The sequence below is a fragment of the Hyperolius riggenbachi genome, chromosome 1, assembly GCF_040937935.1.
Source record: "Hyperolius riggenbachi isolate aHypRig1 chromosome 1, aHypRig1.pri, whole genome shotgun sequence".
In the NCBI taxonomy this organism is placed as follows: Eukaryota; Metazoa; Chordata; class Amphibia; order Anura; family Hyperoliidae; genus Hyperolius; species Hyperolius riggenbachi.
This window is the reverse complement of record NC_090646.1, coordinates 371,491,315-371,512,842: the sequence shown is the minus strand read 5'-3', so window position 1 is coordinate 371,512,842 and position 21,528 is coordinate 371,491,315. Positions and strand designations below refer to the sequence as shown.

Here is a 21,528-nt window from a genome sequence, read left to right as displayed (position 1 = left end):
AGATCCTCATACACACTTGGTTTAACAGACAATCATCTGCAGATCATCTGCAGATCAGATCCACCAGGATGGATCTTCAGATCTGCAGATGATTGCCAGATATGCAGATGAAGTCTGTTAAACCAAGTGTGTATGAGGATCTGCAGATCTCATAGACTATGAATGCATTTTGTAGGAATGGATTTTTTGCAGCAACAGATCTTTTGCAGATAATGATCTTTTGAGTGTGTACGGGCATCTTTGTGTGCAGCATCTTGCAAAGATTTTATCTGATGGGGAGTTCAGCTCCATAGAATAGACTGTGTAGAGTATGGCTCTCATACTACATGGAAAGGGGTAAAATTGGTCTGTGATCTTTCATTTTCTAAAGACTTATCTCAAGTGTGTATGAAGCATAAGAGTGTTAAAAAATTGCACCGCTTTCAGAACCTAAAATCCGGAAATAACCATAGTTAGGGTTAATCCTCCAGATATCACCATTTTGTGTTCCTTTCTGTTATTAGAGCTCAATTGAAAGCCCTGGTTTTTCATGGTCAGTATGGCCTGGTGCACACCAAAAACCGCTAGCAGATCCGCAAAATGCTAGCAGATTTTGAAACGCTTTTTCTGTAGCGTTTTGCGGTTTTGTGAAGCGTTTTTGGTGTAGTAGATTTCATATATGGTTACAGTAAAGCTGTTACTGAACAGCTTCTGTAACAAAAACGCCGGCAAAACCGCTCTGAACAGGCGTTTTTCAGAGCGGTTTGCGCTTTTCCTATACTTAACATTGAGGCAGAAACGCATCCGCAATCCAAAAAATGCCTCACCCCGGGAGTATGCGTTTCAGCAAAACGCCTCCCGCTCTGGTGTGAACCAGCCCATTGAAATACATTACCCAAGCGTATCCGCAGCCGCAAGCGGATTGCAAAACGCAGCCGAACCGCTCTGGTGTGCACTATGCCTATGCGAGAAAATATATATATATATATATATATATATATATACACACACACATATATATCATTTTTCGGACTATATCCATAAGACGCACCTATGTTTAGAGCACAAAAACGTGTGTGTTGTGTGTGTGTGTGTGTGTGTGTATAAACTTGGTACATCCATGGTGAATGGGCATCTTGTGGCTTATGCCCCCTTTGTACCTTTTGTGTCTCCTCCTCTATGCCCCTTTGCATGGGCACAGTACAGGGAGTCCCCGACACTGCAGTGGGTTGGAGGTTCGTATTATTGGCAGGCATTCACAAATCAAACTCCCTGCGTGTGGACTATAAGAAGCAGTGACTTTTTTGCTCGGGGCTGCAAAGCCCACCCAGCACAGATCAGCTAAAACAGCGCTGGTCCTTAAGGGGGGGTAAAGGGTGGGTCCTCAAGTGGTTAAACATACTGCAATAGTACAAAAAAAATCATCCCAGAAATCCCTAAAGAAAACCATAACTTAGTTAAAAAAAAACAACAACATTTCACTTTTACCTGGACTTCCCCAGATGCACGGCTGAAAGCGAAACTGAGCCATGTACCGGATGATCGGTGAGTGACACCATGGGCACAGGTCTGCAGGGTGCCTGGGGAAGCCCCAGGTAAGTGAAACTTTTTTTCTGAACTCAGTTAAGGTTCCCTTTAACCACTTGAGGACCTAGGGCTTTCTACCCCTTAAAGTGGATCCGAGATGAACTTTTACTCATTGCATAATTGTGTTCCTAACATATAGTTTATAGGGCATTCCTCAAGCCAAATACTTGTTTTGTTTTGTTTTAATACCCTAATTTCCTATAAACTAAACAATCCACACCCACAGCTTCTCCAGAGTGCCTTGGCGCTTGCAAGGGATTGTGGGATTTCAGTCTGGGCAGGTGAAAAAGGTGTTACTAGCTATAGATTTCAGAGGCAGAGTTTTCACAATCTGAGAGCTGCAGTGCAGATACAGATCAGTTGCCTGTGTAATGGAGGAGATAAGAGTGGAGTTTTCACAGAATATGCAGATTAGCATGCCTAGATACAGATAAGCTTGCCTGTGTGTGTGATTGTGTAATAGTGACAAGCAGAAAACATGTCTGCTCCCATTGTATCACAGGAAAAAATATTAATATACTGTTGAAGCTGTTTGAAGATAGATTTGCTGTGTAAACTATCTAAACTTTAGATAAGATATATAGACAAGTCACTTGTTATATTTAGTTTTTCATCTCGGATCCGCTTTAAAGAGAATCTGTACTCTAATATTCTTACACTAAAAAGCATACCATTCTATTCCTTATTTTCTCCTGTGCCCCTCTGTGCTGTTTCTGCCACTCTCTGCTGCAATCCTGGCTTGTAATTAACAGTTTTAGGCAATGTTTACAAACTAACCAGCTTCTAATAGGCTCAGCTAAGCATAGTGTGTGAGTATGCAGGGGGCCTGCAGAGGGTGTGTATCGCTTCTACCAATCACAAGCAGCCCTGCACATTCCACACAATCAAGCTTTAGCCCGACAAACAGGACAGAGGAAAGATACATTGATTTATTACAGAGACAGTGTAATTAGGAAGAGCTGCAGTAAGCCCCAGCACATTAGAACAGGCATAGGAACTCATAGGATAGAAGAACTAAGGCTGAAAAAATTGTTACAGAGTCTCTTTAAGGACCGGCCACTTTTTTTCCATTCAGACCACTGCAGCTTTCACGGTTTATTGCTCGCTCATACAACCTACCACCTAAATGAATTTTGGCTCCTTTTCTTGTCACTAATAAAGCTTTCTTTTGGTGCTATTTGATTGCTCCTGCGATTTTTACTTTTTATTATATTCATCAAAAAAGACATGAATTTTGGCAAAAAAATGATTTTTTTAACTTTCTGTGCTGACATTTTTCAAATAAAGTAAAATTTCTGTATACATGCAGCGCGAAAAATGTGGACAAACATGTTTTTGATTGAAAAAAACCCATTCAGTGTATATTTATTGGTTTGGGTAAAAGTTATAGCGTTTACAAACTATGGTGCAAAAAGTGAATTTTCCCATTTTCAAGCATCTCTGACTTTTCTGACCCCCTGTCATGTTTCATGAGGGGCTAGAATTCCAGGATAGTATAAATACCCCCCAAATGACCCCATTTTGGAAAGAAGACATCCCAAAGTATTCACTGAGAGGCATAGTGAGTTCATAGAAGATATTATTTTTTGTCACAAGTAAGCGGAAAATGACACTTTGTGAGAAAAAAAAAAAAGTTTCCATTTCTTCTAACTTGCGACAAAAAAAAAATGAAATCTGCCACAGACTCACCATGCCCCTCTCTGAATACCTTGAAGGGTCTACTTTCCAAAATGGGGTCATTTGTGGGGTGTGTTTACTGTCCTGACATTTTGGGGGGTGCTAAATTGTAAGCACCCCTGTAAGGCCTAAAGGTGCTCATTGGACTTTGGACCCCTTAGCGCAGTTAGGCTGCAAAAAAGTGCCACACATGTGGTATTGCCGTACTCAGGACAAGTAGTATAATGTGTTTTGGGGTGTATTTTTACACATACCCATGCTGGGTGGGAGAAATATCTCTGTAAATGACAATTTGTTAATTTTTTTTTTACACACAATTGTCCATTTACAGAGATCTTTCTCCCACTCAGCATGGGTATGTGTAAAAATACACCACAAAACACATTATACTACTTCTCCTGAGTACGGCGATACCACATGTGTGGCACTTTTTTGCACCCTAACTGCGCTAAAGGGCCCAAAGTCCAATGAGTACCTTTAGGATTTAACAGGTCATTTTGAGAAATTTCGTTTCAAGACTACTTACGGTTTAGGGCCCCTAAAATGCCAGGGCAGTATAGGAACCCCACAAATGACCCCATTTTAGAAAGAAGACACCCCAAGGTATTCCGTTAGGAGTATGGTGAGTTCATAGAAGATTTTATTTTTTGTCAAAAGTTAGCGGAAAATGACACTTTGTGAAAAAACACAATTAAAATCAATTTCCGCTAACTTTTGACAAAAAATAAAATCTTCTATAAACTCACCATACTCCTAACGGAATACCTTGGGGTGTCTTCTTTCTAAAATGGGGTCATTTGTGGGGTTCCTATACTGCCCTGGCATTTTAGGGGCCCTAAACCGTGAGGAGTAGTCTTGAAACGAAATTTCTCAAAATGACCTGTGAAATCCTAAAGGTACTCATTGGACTTTGGGCCCTTTAGCGCAGTTAGGGTGCAAAAAAGTGCCACACGTGGTATCGCCATACTCGGGAGAAGTAGTACAATGTGTTTTGGGGTGTATTTTTACACATACCCATGCTGGGTGGGAGAAATACCTCTGTAAATGGACAATTGTGTGTAAAAAAAAATCAAAAGATTGTCATTTACAGAGGTATTTCTCCCACCCAGCATGGGTATGTGTAAAAATACACCCCAAAACACATTGTACTACTTCTCCCGAGTACGGCGATACCACATGTGTGGCACTTTTTTGCACCCTAACTGCACTAAGGGGCCCAAAGTCCAATGAGTACCTTTAGGATTTCACAGGTCATTTTTGTTTCAAGACTACTCCTCACGGTTTAGGGCCCCTAAAATGCCAGGGCAGTATAGGAACCCCACTAATGACCCCATTTTAGAAAGAAGACACCCCAAGGTATTCCGTTAGGAGTATGGTGAGCTCATAGAAGTTTTTATTTTTGTCACAAGTTAGCGGAAATTGATTTTAATAGTTTTTTTTCACAAAGTGTCATTTTCCGCTAACTTGTGACAAAAAATAAAATCTTCTATGAACTCACCATACTCCGTACGGAATACCTTTGGGTGTCTTCTTTCTAGAATGGGGTCATTTGTGGGGTTCCTATACTGCCCTGGCATTTTAGGGGCCCTAAACCGTGAGGAGTAGTCTTGAAACCAAATGTCGCAAAATGACCTGTGAAATCCTAAAGGTACTCATTGGACTTTGGGCCCCTTAGCGTACTTAGGGTGTAAAAAAGTGCCACACATGTGGTACCGCCGTACTCAGGAGAAGTAGTATAATGCGTTTTGGGGTGTATTTTTACACATACCCATGCTAAGTGGGAGAAATATCTCTGTAAATGACAATTGTTTGATTTTTGTACACACAATTGTCTATTTACATAGAAATTTCTCCCACCCACCATGGGTATGTGTAAAAATACACCCCAAAACACATTATACTACTTTTCCTGAGTACGGCGGTACCACATGTGTGACACTTTTTTGCAGCCTAGGTGCCCAACGTCCTATTCACAGGTCATTTTGAAGCATTTGTTTTCTAGACTACTCCTCGCGGTTTAGGGCCCCTAAAATGCCACGGCAGTATAGGAACCCCACAAGTGACCCCATTTTAGAAAGAAGACACCCCAAGGTATTCCGTTAGGTGTATGGCGAGTTCATAGAAGTTTTTATTTTCTGTCACAAGTTAGTGAAAAATGACACTTTGTGAAAAAAAAAACAATAAAAATTAATTTCCGCTAACTTTTGACAAAAAATAAAATCTTCTATGAACGTGTCATACACCTAACAGAATACCTTGGGGTGTCTTTTTTTTCTAAAATGGGGTCACTTGTGGGGTTCCTATACCGCCCTGGCATTTTACAGGCCCAAAACCGTGAGTAGTCTGGAAACCAAATGTCTCAAAATGACTGTTCAGGGGTATAAGCATCTGCAAATTTTGATGACAGGTGGTCTATGAGGGGGCGAATTTTGTGGAACCGGTCATAAGCAGGGTGGCCTTTTAGATGACAGGTTGTATTGGACCTGATCTGATGGATAGGAGTGCTAGGGGGGTGACAGGAGGTGATTGATGGGTGTCTCAGGGGGTGGTTAGAGGGGAAAATAGATGCAATCAATGCACTGGGGAGGTGATCGGAAGGGGGTCTGAGGGGGATCTGAGGGTTTGGCCGAGTGATCAGGAGCCCACACGGGGCAAATTGGGGCCTGATCTGATGGGTAGGTGTGCTAGGGGGTGACAGGAGGTGATTGATGGGTGTCTCAAGGTGTGATTAGAGGGGGGAATAGATGCAAGCAATGCACTGGCGAGGTGATCAGGGCTGGGGTCTGAGGGCATTCTGAGGGTGTGGGCGGGTGATTGAGTGCCCTAGGGGCAGATAGGGGTCTAATCTGATAGGTAGCAGTGACAGGGGGTGATTGATGGGTAATTAGTGGGTGTTTAGGGTAGAGAATAGATGGAAACACTGCGCTTGGGTGGTGATCTGATGTCGGATCTGCGGGCGATCTATTGGTGTGGGTGGGTGATCAGTTTGCCCGCAAGGGGCAGGTTAGGGGCTGATTGATGGGTGGCAGTGACAGCGGGTGATTGATGGGTGGCAGTGACAGGGGGTGATTGATGGGTGATAGGTGATTGGCAGGTGATCAGTGGGTTATTACAGGGAAGGACAGATGTAAATATTGCACTGGCGAATTGATAAGGGGGGGTCTGAGGGCAATCTGAGTGTGTAGGCGGGTGATTGGGTGCCCGCAAGGGGCAGATTAGGGTCTGATCTGATAGGTAACAGTGACAGGTGGTGATAGGGGGTGATTGATGGGTAATTAGTGGGTGTTTAGAGGAGAGAATAGATGTAAACGCTGCGCTTGGGTGGTGATCTGATGTCGGATCTGCGGGCGATCTATTGGTGTGGGTGGGTGATCAGATTGCCCGCAAGGGGCAGGTTAGGGGCTGATTGTTGGGTGGCAGTGACAGGGGGTGATTGATGGGTGATAGGTGATTGGCAGGTGATTGACAGGTGATCAGTGGGTTATTACAGGGAAGGACAGATGTAATTAATGCACTGGCGAATTGATAAGGGGGGGGGGGGGGGGGTGTCTGAGGGCAATCTGAGCGTGTGGGCGGGTGATTGGGTGCCCGCAAGGGGCAGATTAGGGTCTGATCTGATAGGTAACAGTGACAGGTGGTGATAGGGGGTGATTGATGGGTGATTAGAGAAGATAACAGATGTAAACGATACATTTGGGAGGTAATCTGACGGCGGGTTTGCGGGCGATCTATTGGTGTGGGTGGGTGATCAGATTGCCCGCAAGGGGCAGGTTAGGGGCTGATTGTTGGGTGGCAGTGACAGGGGGTGATTGATGGGTGATAGGTGATTGGCAGGTGATTGACAGGTGATCAGTGGGTTATTACAGGGAAGGACAGATGTAATTAATGCACTGGCGAATTGATAAGGGGGGGGGGGGGGGTGTCTGAGGGCAATCTGAGCGTGTGGGCGGGTGATTGGGTGCCCGCAAGGGGCAGATTAGGGTCTGATCTGATAGGTAACAGTGACAGGTGGTGATAGGGGGTGATTGATGGGTGATTAGAGAAGATAACAGATGTAAACGATACATTTGGGAGGTAATCTGACGGCGGGTTTGCGGGCGATCTATTGGTGTGGGTGGGTGATCAGATTGCCCGCAAGGGGCAGGTTAGGGGCTGATTGTTGGGTGGCAGTGACAGGGGGTGATTGATGGGTGATAGGTGATTGGCAGGTGATTGACAGGTGATCAGTGGGTTATTACAGGGAAGAACAGATGTAATTAATGCACTGGTGAATTGATAAGGGGGGGGTCAGAGGGCAATCTGAGCGTGTGGGCGGGTGATTGGGTGCCCGCAAGGGGCAGATTAGGGTCTGATCTGATAGGTAAAAGTGACAGGTGGTGATTGATGGGTGATTGATGGGTAATTAGTGGGCGTTTAGAGGAGAGAATAGATGTAAACAATGGATTTGGGAGGTGATCTGATGTCGGATCTGCGGGCGATCTATTGGTGTGGGGGGGTGATCAGATTGCCCGCAAGGGGCAGGTTAGGGGCTGATTGATGGGTGGCAGTGACAGGGGGTGATTGACAGGTGATCAGGGGGATAGATGCATACAGTAAACAGGGGGGGGGGGGGTGGTCTGGGGAGAATCTGAGGGGTGGGGGGTGATCAGGAGGGGGCAGGGAGCGGGGGGGGGGGGGGGGATAAAAAAAAAATAGCGTTGACAGATAGTGACAGGGAGTGATTGATGGGTGATTAGGGGGGGTGATTGGGTGCAAACAGGGGTCTGGGGGGTGGGCAGGGGGGGGTCTGATGGGTGCTGTGGGCGATCTGGGGCAGGGGGGGGAGAAATCAGTGTGCTTGGGTGCAGACTAGGGTGGCTGCAGCCTGCCCTGGTGGTCCCTCGGACACTGGGACCACCAGGGCAGAAGGCAGCCTGTATAATACACTTTGTAAACATTACAAAGTGTATTATACACTTTGTATGCGGCGATCGCGGGGTTAACATCCCGCCGGCGCTTCCGTATAGCCGGCGGGATGTTGCGGCGGGCGAGCGGTGACAGTAGCCTGCGGAGGATCGCGTCACGGATGACGCAATCGCTCCGCCCATGCCCTTAGAAGGACCGCCGCCTCTGTGGGTGAGCCGGTCCTTCAGGGCTCCACTTCCCGGCCGCCCCTGTGCGTTAGGCGGTCGGGAAGTGGTTAATTCAGAGCCAAACAACAGTGGTTGCAATGCTCCTGCTTCATCCTACCAAATGACTTGTTGACTTTCCTATGGCAGAATCCCCACCCACTCTATTATCACCAAAGCAAACACACCATCATGCCAACCATGTCCACCTTCCAGAATCTTGAGTGTGAGGAGGTCAGTGGCCCGTTCTGTCAGCTTGCACACAGAAACTGCAATGAGCAGCATCAGTAATGTGATGACAGCTATGGTTTAGCTCAGAATTAGGTTATTTATGGGCTTTTTGCAACATCAGGGTTATTGATAGTGTATGAAGGAGGGAAATTAAGCCATAGGAATAATAAAGACTTCTGCTGATCAGGGCTGACAAATAATCTTGCATCAATGTTGTAAGTTTGGTTTTCAATTCTCCAAATTCTACGCTGTATGTTTGGTTTTCCGATTCTTCATATTCTAGGCTGCTTACTTTTACAAAGCAGTATTATGACCCGCCCAGAAATGGTACAAAATCAAAGCTGGACTCCAGGGAGGCCTCTTAAATATGCGGTCTTGTAAAATATACCCAACATACAAACAGTAAGTAGCAGGATAAAAAGAAACGCACAAAGCCAGTTTTAAAAACAAAGTAGCTTTTGTATTCAAATTGAAACATTTGTCAAAAATAAGACATTTTATGGTGAAGAAGTCTAAAAAAAAAAAAATTCACGAGTTCAGTATGCTTTGTAGATAATAAAAGCCATCAACATAATAGCCCCTTTACAAATTTGGATTCCTTACTTCACATTTTAACAAGAAGGGCTAGTTATACATTAAAATATTTTAGACAGGACTACAATGATGAGAGGGAAATGCAGACCCATGTAGATGCTAAAGCAACATGGATCATCCAAAACAAGGGGATTCTTATGCTAGAATTCATAGTTCATTCCAAAACTGAAGCCAGGTCATTTTAAATACTAGCAAAGAAAAAAAAATCTTTTTTTAATCTACTAGAACCACACTTATTATGTATTGTCATTAAAAACACTGCAACGTGTCTCATAAGTCTCCAGCTCTGTAAAGCAGTAAGGTGCAGAGAATTTCCCAGTGTCCTTATTAAGCTTGTAGTGCACAGAACTGCTGAAAGACAGTCAGGATGTGATGATCCAATTCTGCTGTGAAAAGCAGGTTTTCCAATGTCACCATATACTGCTGGATAATCTGATGATGCTGAAAGAAACAAAGATGTGGTTATGACAGGTCCCGTCTAGCAGCAGTAAACACCCTCATGGTTATGCTCAAGAAAGTTTGACTGACCTGCAGGAAGATTTGCTGAAGCCTCTCAATGCAGATCTTGTACCATGGAGTGACAACGTCAATCCCTCCAGTTTCACAGCGCACTAAGTGCTCTGTTAGAATCATGATAAAGCGCTGAAAAAGAACAAGTTGTTTAACATCTATAAATGATTTACCGTGTACCTGAGAAGGGAATAGAAAGAAAAAAAATGGACATAGCCCTCCTCCAATACATCAATCATTCATAGTCAAATCAGCAGCATTAACCACTTGCCGACCAGGGGTGATTTGCCTGATCTGTGCTGCGTAGGCTCTCCAGCCCGCAGCACAGATCAGTATTATGCCAGGGCGATCAGACTTCCCCCCCCCTTTTTTCCCCACTAGGGGGATGTCCTGCCGGGGGGTCTGATCGCCGCCGGCCATCTGCGTTTTGCGGGGGGGGGGGGGGGGGGCTCCTCAAAGCCCCCCTCCGCAGCCATTTCCGCCCTCTGCCTTCTTACCTCCCTCCCTCTCTCCGTAATGCGCAGGACGGAGTTCCATCCTGCGCATTGAAGGATAGGCTTCCGCCTATCAGAGGCCGGGGATCGCCGATCCCCGCGTGTTTACATTTTGCCGGCGAGCCGCGATTGGCGGCTCTCCGGCTGTTCACGGAGACACCCTCCGTGAACTGACATGGAAAGGCCGCGAGCAGCGGCGAAAGAGGGTCCCCCCAGCCGCCCGAGCCCTGCGCAGCCGGAACAAAAGTTCCGGCCAGCGCTAAGGGCTGGATCGGAGGCGGCTGACGTCCATGACGTCACTCTGCTCGTCGCTATGGCAACAATGTAAGCAAAACAAGAAAGGCTGCTCATTGCGGCCTTCCTTGTTTATTCTGGTCGCCGGAGGTGATCAGAATGACGCTTCCGGAGCGCCCTCTAGTGGGCTTTCATGCAGCCAACTTTCAGTTGGCTGCATGAAACCGTTTTTTTTTTATTTAAAAAAAACCCTCCCGCAGCCGCCCTGGCGATCACTGATAAGAAATTCCAACTATAAAACACTTTCCTAGAAGAAAATGGCTTCTGAGAGCAAGAAAGATAAAAAAGGGGGAAATTCTTATCAGTGAGGGTCACAGTGTAGTCACTTCCTGTCTGAGTCAGGACTGAGTCAGCCACTTACATACCTGATATTTACCTCTTTCAGGCAGAGAAAGAAAAAAAGGAACACAGCATAGTTATTTGTGTGCTAGGCACTGTACATACCCATGTCTATCTCATTATGCCACATGTCAGTTGGGGTATCCTTTAAAGGACAACTGAAGTGAGAAGAAGCTGCCATATTTATTTTCTTTAAAACAATACCAGTTGCCTGGTAGGCCTGATTATCTATTTGGCTGCAGTAGCGTCTGAATCGGACCAGAAAAAAGCATGCAGCTAATCTCGTCAGATCTGACAATGGGCTCTATTCACAAAACTTCTCATAAGTGACTTATTTATCACCTTATAAATAAAAATAACCTATCACTCAAAGTAAGTTGCTCCTGATTTCAATATTACTGTTCTTACCTTAATTATATGATATTTTTGCTCTTTGGTAGCTTAAAAAGTAATATAGAGAAGGTGAAAACACAGGAAAACAGGTGAAAAAGCTTTGCGAATCATGCCCAATGTCACATCTGATCTGCTGCATGCTTGTTCAGGGTCTATGTCTAAAAGTATTAGAGGCAGAGAATCAGCAGGGCTGCCAGGCAATTAGTATTGCTTAAAAGGAAATAAATATGGTAGTCTCCATCTCTCTCTCACCACAGTTGTCCTTTAATGTTACTGCTTGCTAACTGCAAGGTTATTGGTTCAAGTTCCACTCATGACATGGGGAGGTAGGCCTATATCTCTGAGCTGCGGGGAGGTTGAGTAAAGCCCCTAATAGGGAGCACACCAGAGTATTTTTGTTTTAATGTCACTGTAGTTTTTAGACAGAGCTTTGTCTTCTAACCAAGGTTATGGACATCTGGGGACCATTTATATGATAAAAATGTTCTCCAATTGCATCCTAATGTGCATTTGCGCAGAAAGCACACAAACACACATGCCAGCACAGCCAAATGCATACAAAAGACGGGTGTCCACTTATCTAATGCAAGGCAATAATAAATGCTTAAAAAATGTCTGCATGAACACATACTATGCTGTATACGAAATTCAAAACGTTTTTGGAACCACCTGTGTAAACAACGTGGAATGGCTCTTACAGACTGGACATGGTTATCTCCTTTTTTAGGGGTGCAAGCGTTTTGTTATTATAAATATGCACTACTGTTGAATCCCAGACTTTTATACTACAGGGCAAAGAGCCCTTGTGTTGCATTGGTTTAAACAAATGAGCTTTACAGTGAAATCTAATTCCAAAATAAATACAAACATGAGCCCAGTGCCGTGCTAGCAGGTCAGAAACCATGAATTCAAGCACATCGGCATTTCTGTAAACACAAACTTATTCAATTTGATGATGTGCATGGTATGTTACTTGGTAACACTTTGCCATGGTAAATGTAACCTGATTTTGTTAAATGCCCAATTGTAAGGGTTACTTTCTTTCAAATTGTTTGGACCATCTGGGACCGTTTAAACAATGAAGGATGCGGTCTAACGTGCATTTACGCAAAAAGCACATGTGCCAGCATTGCTAAATTCGTACAAATGATGCGCTTCCAATTATGTAATGCATGACATTAAATGCGTGAAAAATGTCTGGGTGAACACATACTGCACTGTACGCGCAATTCCAGGCAGTTTTTGGAAACACGTATGTAAACAATACGTAATGGGCTGTACATTGCTTTCATTTCCTTATTTAGGGGTGCAAGTGTTTTGCTAACACATATGCACTTCTGCTGAATCTCACTGTATTTTTTTATACTACTGGGTGAATGGAGTTTGCAAAAATAAATAAATAAATAAAATGCTGTAGTTTGAATCTATCCACTGAAAACTATAGGTGCAATTTGATTGGCTGTTGATGTATATACCTGCCTCTCCATGTCATGGGTGGTACTTGAGCCGCTAACCTCATGGTTGGCAGGCAGGAACACTAGAGGAGCCACACACACACCATACAATTAAAAGATCCAATTTTACACCAATTCAATAAATACGATCAGGTGTCCCAAAAAATCTTAAGCTTTTATTTGCTTTTGATCGTGAAATTGTATTCAACCAGAAAAAAAAAATTGTATGTAAACTATTCAATACATACCAAACTTACTTTATTCACTTTTTTTTTTCCTTGATTTTTCTAACCAACCAATTTTTTACGAGTTTACCATCATTTATCTCAAAATTGCTGCAATCTCGAAAATGTGTGTGGTACCTCAAAGAAAAAGAAACCTCAAGGAAAATTGGATTGGAATGCTTGAATTGAATCAAAATAAAAAAAATTGTATGGTCTGTTGCCACCTTAACCCCCATACCATCTCATACACCTGACATCAACAGGAGCTAAACTGCCTTATGGCAGGTAAATTTGACAGTTGGAATTTTCAAACTGCTGTCACTCTCATAGCTTTGAATTTCTACTCAGTGGGATAATTTAAAATGCTGCCATTCTCAAAAGACTAGAGCTACATCATTATTTGGAAACTTCTAAACCTGCTACGCAGGTAGGTTGTTGATTGTCATTTTCCTCACCAATGAAAAAAAATCCTCAAAAAAAGGTTTTAAGTTGCAGAAAGGATGGTTAGCTACACACGAGTATGTTCATTTCATACAAAATATTAGGTGAAGACATGATAAAACGTTGTGAAAATAAAGTAGCATTTTCCTACAGTTTGGGCTTATTACCTGGAAAATGACAAGGAAAAGATTCTTTTGTTCACTTTGAGCAGACTCCACTTTCTCTTGCAGACGCTCAATCTGTTCTTCCAAAGGTCCATCCTCCCTGCCACTGTCGTCATCATTGTCTCTCTGAAAATGACCACATTAATGAATACATCAGGTACTGCTTATATTTCTGAGTACAAATTTCATTACGCAAGTTAAGTAACATGGAAATTAAGAATACTGCATGCACTATACAAAGTCAGCATGTAGTGTCTTAGCACCAAGAGATGCAAACCGCTCTGCAGTGCGGTTGACTGACAGGGTACCCCAATTGCTATGCTGCACACCGTCAAAGTGCTGCAGGGCACATTTTTGTTTAACAACACTTTTGCAAGGTAAGGGAACTCCAGGCAGCAGCGGTGAGAGGAAGCTGCAGGGTGGTGTGCACTGTTGCTAGTGTGAACAGGTCTTCACCGATTCTGCATGAATTTCATGGCAGGGGTCAAGAAAATTAGATCACACAGACCTATCGCTGGAGTACTGATTTCTCCCGAATAGGTCTCAGTCCGTGGCAGACATATTTCTATAAGTATGGTGTCTTTCATAGTCACCAATGAACACCAATGCTTGGGGGTCACTGGGATATTTGGAGAGTATTATGGTAGTTCAAAATTCACGGGAGTTCTGCATATTTTAGTTTTGAGGGCACTCTGCATAATGTGGCTTCAGTGGAACACTATGCCTAGCTATGTACTGTCTTGATGGAATTTGGATGTCCGGTATCTACCCGCCATTGCTATCTGCCTGTCATTCGCCACTTCTGACCACACGATTGTTTTCTCTTGACATTTCAGCACTGCTCCCATTCATTTGACAATAACTTTATCAGTACTAATCATTTATCAGTATTAAATGATTAAGATTTTTGGGGGGAGGGGGTGGGGGGGTTGAAGATGACAGATTATGCTTTTTGTGAGCCCCGATTTGAATATGTATGATAAGTGTCATGTATCTTTAGGCAATCCGCTACAGCTGTATTCATAGCTTAGAGGAAAAAACACAAAGGAACACTGGTCGCCCAATCTGGTGTAGTATCAGGTCGGGAGAGTAAAACAGCAAACAGTACAAATATATTCATAAGGGTAGGTTGCTTATGAGGCAACCACTCTCAAGTGCATGTGGTGAGGTACTGTCCCCACTCGGCCTTGTGATGGTATGGTGGTGGTCGCAGCTCCAAAAAGTTACATCCGAGGGTACATCCCCTATGCAAGGGTTTTTAAAGCATGAACTTATACTGGAAAGGAAGCCCCCAAAAAACGAAAAATAGAGGTGGTTTCTTTATCTGCATTTAGTTCGATTATTCCGTTAGATCGAATATAAAGGTTTTTCCAGCATGTCCGATCCGTTTTTTCGAAAAAAAATCCGAATAATCATTAAAATTTCTTGATCGAAAAAAAAAAAATATTTTCAACTTTCATTCGATTCAATCATTTAGATTGAATAAACGGGATAACCGAACGTTTTTATTCTACCATGTATGGCCACCATAAAGTGCACAATAAAGTCCTTTTGTTATTTGAATACATCATTGTCTGAAGTACTTCTGGGACTACTTCTGGAACGTAGGACCTTGTTGATCCTACTAAAGCTGGCCACTAACGATACAATCTTTTTCATCCAATCTTACCATTTCTATGTAATATAAGGTAACTGCCCAAATTATCCATTCATTCACTTTACCCTTATACTACATAGATTTGGTAAAATCCGATGAAAAAGATTGTATAGTTAGTGGCCACCTTTAGAGAGATAAGCATATGTAATTCTTATGGTGCCCATACATGGGGCAATTTTTTTTTCATCCAATCTTACCATTTATATGTAATATAGGGGAACTGCCTAAATTATCCTTTCAGCAAATTCACTTAATTTACCCTTATACTACCTAGAAATGGTAAGATTGGATGAAAAAAATTGTACCATGTATGGGCACCATTAATCTTATCAACTCTATCCGTGACGTGGAGAAACGAGCTCTATTATTTTTCATACTTTGGGCAACTCCGCTCCAGTATAAGTTCATAAAGTTGTACTGTATTTAGTTTTGCTAGTTTGACCGGTCCTTGGCCTATGCAGCGTGGAGTTCCTCAAAACAAGCACTGCTGATTACACCAAATGCTATGTTTTGGAACCCCAGTGTACAACAGTGTCAATAAGGAAATCTAAAGCACATATACACATTTGACACTAGAGAAAGTATACAGACATTTATTCAAACCTTATCATAAACCCTTGTCTCTAGGAAAACAAATCATGCTCATTACTTATCAATGCCAAGCCACTTACACGTTTGTGTTGTTTGGCCAGTCGTTGCTTTGCATCTTCCAACTCCTTCTGTTTTCTCTGAACATGTTTGTTCATTTTCCTAATTGTAGAATGCAGGGTCTCCCAAACGTACAACCTACCAGGCAAATAACAAAACATAAGTAAATACAAACAAAAGAAATACAGAAACATGAATTTTAACTTTAGTTGCAGAAGCATTGCATTCAGTGTGGCCAGAATTCAATTCAATAGACTATTATGATCAAAAATATTTTCATTGGTCCATATATTGCTGTAGTGTCCTTTCATCAGACACATACGTACATAGCCTATGCATGGAATAATTCTGAGGAGCACACCTTAGTGTTCCCATTGGAAAACAAATGCTCCTACTCTGGAGTTGGGGGAAAAAATTGCCCCAAATAATATGGTTCCTGAAGGCCCATCAACTCCGCTCTAACTGCGAAATGATGGGGATAGTAATTCTTCCTATTCCAGAGTTATCAATTCTGATTGGGCGTGGTCATGATGTCATGTGGGCGGGGCTAACTGTAATGTAGTTGTACCAGCTAACGTAGTTACATAAAAAAAAATGAAGTAAACGCACATAATGACAGATAGCCTTTCACCAGTAATAGCCTTTCACCAGTAAATGCACATAAGAGTCAGCTTTTCACCAGTAAATGCACATAATGACAGACAGCGTTTCCCCAGTAAATGCACATAAGAGACAACTTTTCACCAGTTAATGCACGTAATGACAGACAGCCAGTGTCCCCAGCATAGGTAGCCAGGTGTATAGCTGTCCCCAGTATATGTAGCCAGGCTGGTGGTGGTGGGCTGGGGGCCCCAGGGCAGCTCAGGCCTGGCTGGTGGTGGTGGGCTGGGGGCCCTAGGGCAGCTCAGGCCTGGCTAGTGGCGGTGGGCTGGGGGCCCCAGGGCAGCTCAGGCCTGGCTAGTGGCGGTGGGCTGGGTGGAAGGGCTCAGGCCTGGCTGGTGGTGGTAGGCTGGGGGCCCCAGGGCAGCTCAGGCCTGGCTAGTGGCGGTGGGCTGGGGGCCCTAGGGCAGCTCAGGCCTGGCTAGTGGCGGTGGGCTGGGGGCCCCAGGGCAGCTCAGGCCTGGCTAGTGGCGGTGGGCTGGGTGGAAGGGCTCAGGCCTGGCTGGTGGTGGTAGGCTGGGGGCCCCAGGGCAGCTAAGGCCTGGCAGGTGCGGTGGTAGGCTGGGGGTCCCAGGGCAGCTAAGGCCTGGCTGGTGGTGGTAGGTAGGCTGGGGGTCCCAGGGCAGCTAAGGCCTGGCTGGTGGCAGGCTGGGGGCCCCAGGGCAGCTAAGGCCTGGCTGGTGGTGATAGGTAGGCTGGGGGCCCCAGGGCAGCTAAGGCCTGGCTGGTGCGGTGGTAGGCTGGGGGCCCCAGGGCAGCTAAGGCCTGGCTGGTGGTGGTAGGTATGCTGGGGGCCCCAGGGCAGATCAGGCCTGGCTGGTGGTGGTAGGTATGCTGGGGGCCCCAGGGCAGATCAGGCCTGGCTCCTGGCGGGTCCCCCAGGTCTGGTGTGGGTGGTGGTGCCGCCTGGCCGATGGCCGTGCTGGTGCTAGGCTCAGGAGGGCAGCTCGGGCCTGGGTGGCTGCCTGCAGTGCCTGGTCAAACTGGTGCAAAAAAAAAAAAAAAAAATTGGCTGGCCTGGCTGCCGGAGTAGTGAACAGTCAGCAGGACAGGGCACCCACCTTGAGCTGCAGACTCTAGCCTCTAGTCGCTGTTGGACGGACCTGGCTGTGTGCGCTGCCGCTGACCACCGTCACCGTGGGTGGGGTGCCACCGTCCATGCCTGGGCTGGCTGGGTCGGGTCGCACTGACCGGGCGGCGACGATGAGTCACGTGCTGGGCTGGCTATGCGGGGCGGGTGCAGTGGCGAAATTACTAGCTGCGCAGGCGGGCGAGGAGGAGCACACGCTGCACGTCACGTGATGCCGGCATGCCGCCGCTGTGACGTCACGTGACATACGCGTAGAGCGTACTAGCAGCAGCACCCGGGACAGGGCGGGGGTGGCGGTGACTGATTGCTGGTGGTGGGTGGTGTGGTGAGTGACAGCCAGTCAGTGCCAGCCCAAGCCCTCCTCAGCTCCTCCCATTCAGACTCCCAGCCAGGCTCGTCGTCACTGTCGGGTCGGACTCGGCGGGGTGCTAATGAGTCGCCAGCTGGGGCTGAAGCCTGGGTAAGCCACAGCGTGTCGCCGCCACTGATAAAAGAGTGGCCCCAACTTTATTGCTTACTGCAGTGGCTCCTCCATTTACAAGTGTTTTTCCTGAGTTGACCATTCCCAGTTTCTTCCTGGTTCATTTGACAATTGCAAACTTACATGTCCTCTGATAGAGGTAGAAGTATGACAGCAAAATATGTCCGTGTGCATTTTCACTCCATATTTTTTAATATTTTTTTTTTTTTAATGCATACTGTGTTGCCTTCTTATAGCATTTTCTTAGCATATTCTCTTTTATGGGTTTTAAAGAGGAACTCCAGTAAAAATAATGTAATAACAAAAGTGCTTCATTTTTACAATAATTATGTATACATGATTTAGTCAGTGTTTGCCCATTGTAAAATCTTTCCTTTCCCTGGTGTACATTCTGACATTTATCACATGGTGACATTTTTACAGCTGGCAGGCGATGTCAGTTGAAGTAGCTGCTGCTTGCTTTTTTGGCAGTTGGAAACAGCTGTAAACAGCTATTTCCCACAATGCAATGAGGTTCACAGACAGGAAACTGCCAGGACCATGGTCCTCACCGTTTCCTGTGGGAGGGGTTTCACCATAATATCAGCCATACAGAGCCCCCTGATGATCCGTTTGTGAAAAGGAATATATTTCTCATGGGAAAGGGGGCATCAGCTACTGATTGGGATGAAGTTCAATTCTTGGTTATGCTTTCTATTTAAGGGTGGCAAGGAAGCAGAACAAGGGGGCTGGGCAGAGAGGTAGAGCATTTCTGCCCGACATTCATGATTTCTATTGTTGGTTACAGTACATAGTTATATTGCAATCGGGAAAGGGGGGGGGGGGGGGGGGGGGGTGGAAATATATATTTTTTTTAAAGCAGGGAACGATTTTAAATGACCCGATGTACCTAAAAAAGGTAGAGAATTTCTGATGTGGGGAGTTAAATGCCACTTTAAGTGCTCATATTTGCTTTCATGCTGACAAACCACATTAGTTAAATGCAGGAGAGAATCACCTTGGAAAGTCATGTGATAACTCCGGTGAAAAAATCCAGTTGGCCACAGCGGCACAATCAACAATTTGAGTTCGTATAAGCTTATCCACAAGCACTGCAGTCATCTGTAAAAATACAACAACGTAATTAGTCACAATGTTTTGTAAATGAACACATTTGTTCATTTTGCAATAAATTACACTTAAAGTGAACCTGAACGGAGCTTAAATTTCAACATCCTCTGGGTGCCCTCTATTCTCCTGCTGGTGGCCTTGTTAGACGCGCGAACTGAGCACAAGTGGTGGCCCCAATGCGCACACCCATTTAAATGTGAAAAGGGAACTCTACTTCCCAATATGGAGGTCTGACTACAACTATTTAATAGTTTATACCAAAATCTTTAGTGTCAGATATGGAGTAGTAAACATTCAGGGCAGGGTAAATGTAAGGCAAATGATCTACAGCCCCCAAAATACATAAAAAAATAGAGACTTGCCAATCAAATGCACTTCATGCCAAATTCCAAGATGCATACATTAAACCTACAGTTGTGTTCAAAATTATTCAACCCCCAATGCTGTAAAGTGTTTTAGGGAATTTAGTGTACATTTGTGATTGTGTTCAGAATGAAATCTTACAAGGACTTTTTAAAGAAAAATGACATCAATTGTTTTTGTAATACAGTATTACATTTTTTTTGTGATTTCTTCATTGACAATTATTCAACCCCTTAAAGACTACCACTCTTAAGAACAGAGGTTCATTTAAGTGTTTTCTGGGTGTTAACTAGCAGCAATCAAGCATAATAAGCACCAATTAGGCAGATTTAAAATGACTGTGATACTCAGTTCCTTCTAGACATATACTGGTGTGTTTACAAACATGGTCAAGTCAAGAGAATGGTCCAGGAAGACAAGAGAAGAGGCGATTTCTCTTCACAGGAAGGGCAATGGCTATAAGAAGATTGCAAAGATGTTAAACATACCAAGAGACACCATAGGAAGCATCATTCGCAAATTCAAGGCAAAGGGCACCGTTAAAACGCTACCTGGTCGTGGCAGAAAGAAGATGCTGACTTCGACTGCTGTGCGCTACCTGAAGCGCAAAGTGGAGAAAAATCCCCGTGTGACTGCTGAGGAACTGAAAAAAGATTTGTCAGATGCGAGTACTGAAGTTTCAGCTCAACCATTAAGGCGCACACTACGTTATGAAGGCCCCCATGCCAGAACTCCCAGGCGCAGTGGCGTAGCATTCGGTATAGCCACCATAGCGTTGCTATGGGGCCCCTACGCCACAGGGGGCCCGTGCGAGTCAGGGGACTTTTTTTTTTTTTTTTTTTAATTAATTATGATGCCGTCCAGGCCCCCCCTCCCAGGTCCTCCCGCCCACCCCAATAATTTTAGAACAGCGCCGCCTCCTCCGGCCCCCCTCCTCTGATAAGGCGGCTGGTGAGGAGGGGGACTATGTGGCGGCCCATTGATCCTCCCTGGCGGCCGGGCCGACACTTACTGTATAGTTCCGGCCAGCCAGGGAGGGAGAAGGACGACTCTCAGAGCTGCGAGGCTGCGAGGAAGAGTGCGGACAGCGGATCACTGTCACCGACCCGAACCCCACACGCGCAAGTATGTTGTGCTGTCTGTCTGAGCAGAGCTGCCTGCAGTGGATGGAGCCGGAGGTGGGTGGAAATGGGGGCCGGCCCGGGGGACTTGCTGGCTGCTGCCACATGTCACCTACATATACTGGTGACATATATACCCCCTGACGACATATACTGGGCACATATACCCCTGCCTACATATACTGGGGACATATCTCTGGCTACATATACCCCTGGCTACATATACTGGGCACATATACCTCTGGCTACATATACTCATGGCCGGATTTGTGGGCAGGCCACCAAGGCCTTGGCCTTGGGCGGCAGGATGTAGAAGTAGACCTCCTCTGAAGCTGCGCTGTCTGGGGCGCCTCTCTCATCACAGCGGTGCTGGAAGATCATCAGCTGTTTGTGTCCCGGCTCCCTTCCGCCCGCTCGTCTGCTGACATGTTATATGACACAGAACACATCTGCAGTACAAGGTTCCCCTGGCTTGCTGCACTGCCCGAGGCTGTATGCCGAGCTCCATATCCTCAGCTGTGCCTTCTCTCATCACAGCGGTAAGTGAGTAGCTGATGCCCAATGACAGCGCAATATACAGAAATTGACATCGCTGCTGCTCACTTCCTGTATTTGAAATACATGGCGCGGTCATCGGGTACTGCTCTTTCACTGGTGTGATGAGAGAAGGCACCGCTGAAGGTATGGAGCTCGGCATACAGCAGCAAGCCAGGGGAACCTTGTACTGCAGATGTGTTCTGTGTTATATAACATGTCAGCAGACGAGCGGGCGGAAAGGAGCCGGGAGTCAGGACACAAACAGCTGTTGATCTTCCAGCTTCAGCTCCATAAATCTCCAGGAATCTCAATGGCTGACAGCTGTGAGGGCAGCGTGAGGACACTTCTTAGGCATCAAACTGCGGTAACCCT

General features: G+C 45.2%; 2 protein-coding genes across 3 annotated transcripts in view; one reads left to right on the top strand and one right to left on the bottom strand.

Annotated features, from left to right (window-relative positions):
• Nucleotides 1-9,020: 9,020 nt before the first annotated feature.
• Nucleotides 9,021-21,528, bottom strand: part of NCBP1 (nuclear cap binding protein subunit 1) — a 67,235-nt gene continuing 54,727 nt past the window's right edge. The window contains exons 19-23 of the mRNA XM_068234319.1: nt 19,023-19,126; nt 15,818-15,932; nt 13,493-13,615; nt 9,705-9,818; nt 9,021-9,617 (exon numbers count right to left, since the gene is read on the bottom strand). Of these exons, the coding sequence (XP_068090420.1) occupies nt 9,504-9,617; nt 9,705-9,818; nt 13,493-13,615; nt 15,818-15,932; nt 19,023-19,126 (570 nt within the window). The 3' untranslated portion in view covers nt 9,021-9,503. The remainder of the gene's footprint in view (nt 9,618-9,704; nt 9,819-13,492; nt 13,616-15,817; nt 15,933-19,022; nt 19,127-21,528) is intronic.
• TSTD2 (thiosulfate sulfurtransferase like domain containing 2) overlaps nt 13,193-21,528 on the top strand; it is a 131,613-nt gene continuing 123,277 nt past the window's right edge. Inside the window, exons 1-2 of one of the 2 annotated variants that reach the window (XM_068234321.1) lie at nt 13,193-13,311; nt 13,556-13,646. In XM_068234321.1, coding sequence (XP_068090422.1) covers nt 13,622-13,646 — 25 coding nt within the window. In that variant the 5' untranslated portion in view covers nt 13,193-13,311; nt 13,556-13,621. Of the gene's footprint in view, nt 13,312-13,536; nt 13,647-21,528 lie in introns of both variants that reach the window. The other variant, XM_068234322.1, reaches the window with a different exon arrangement.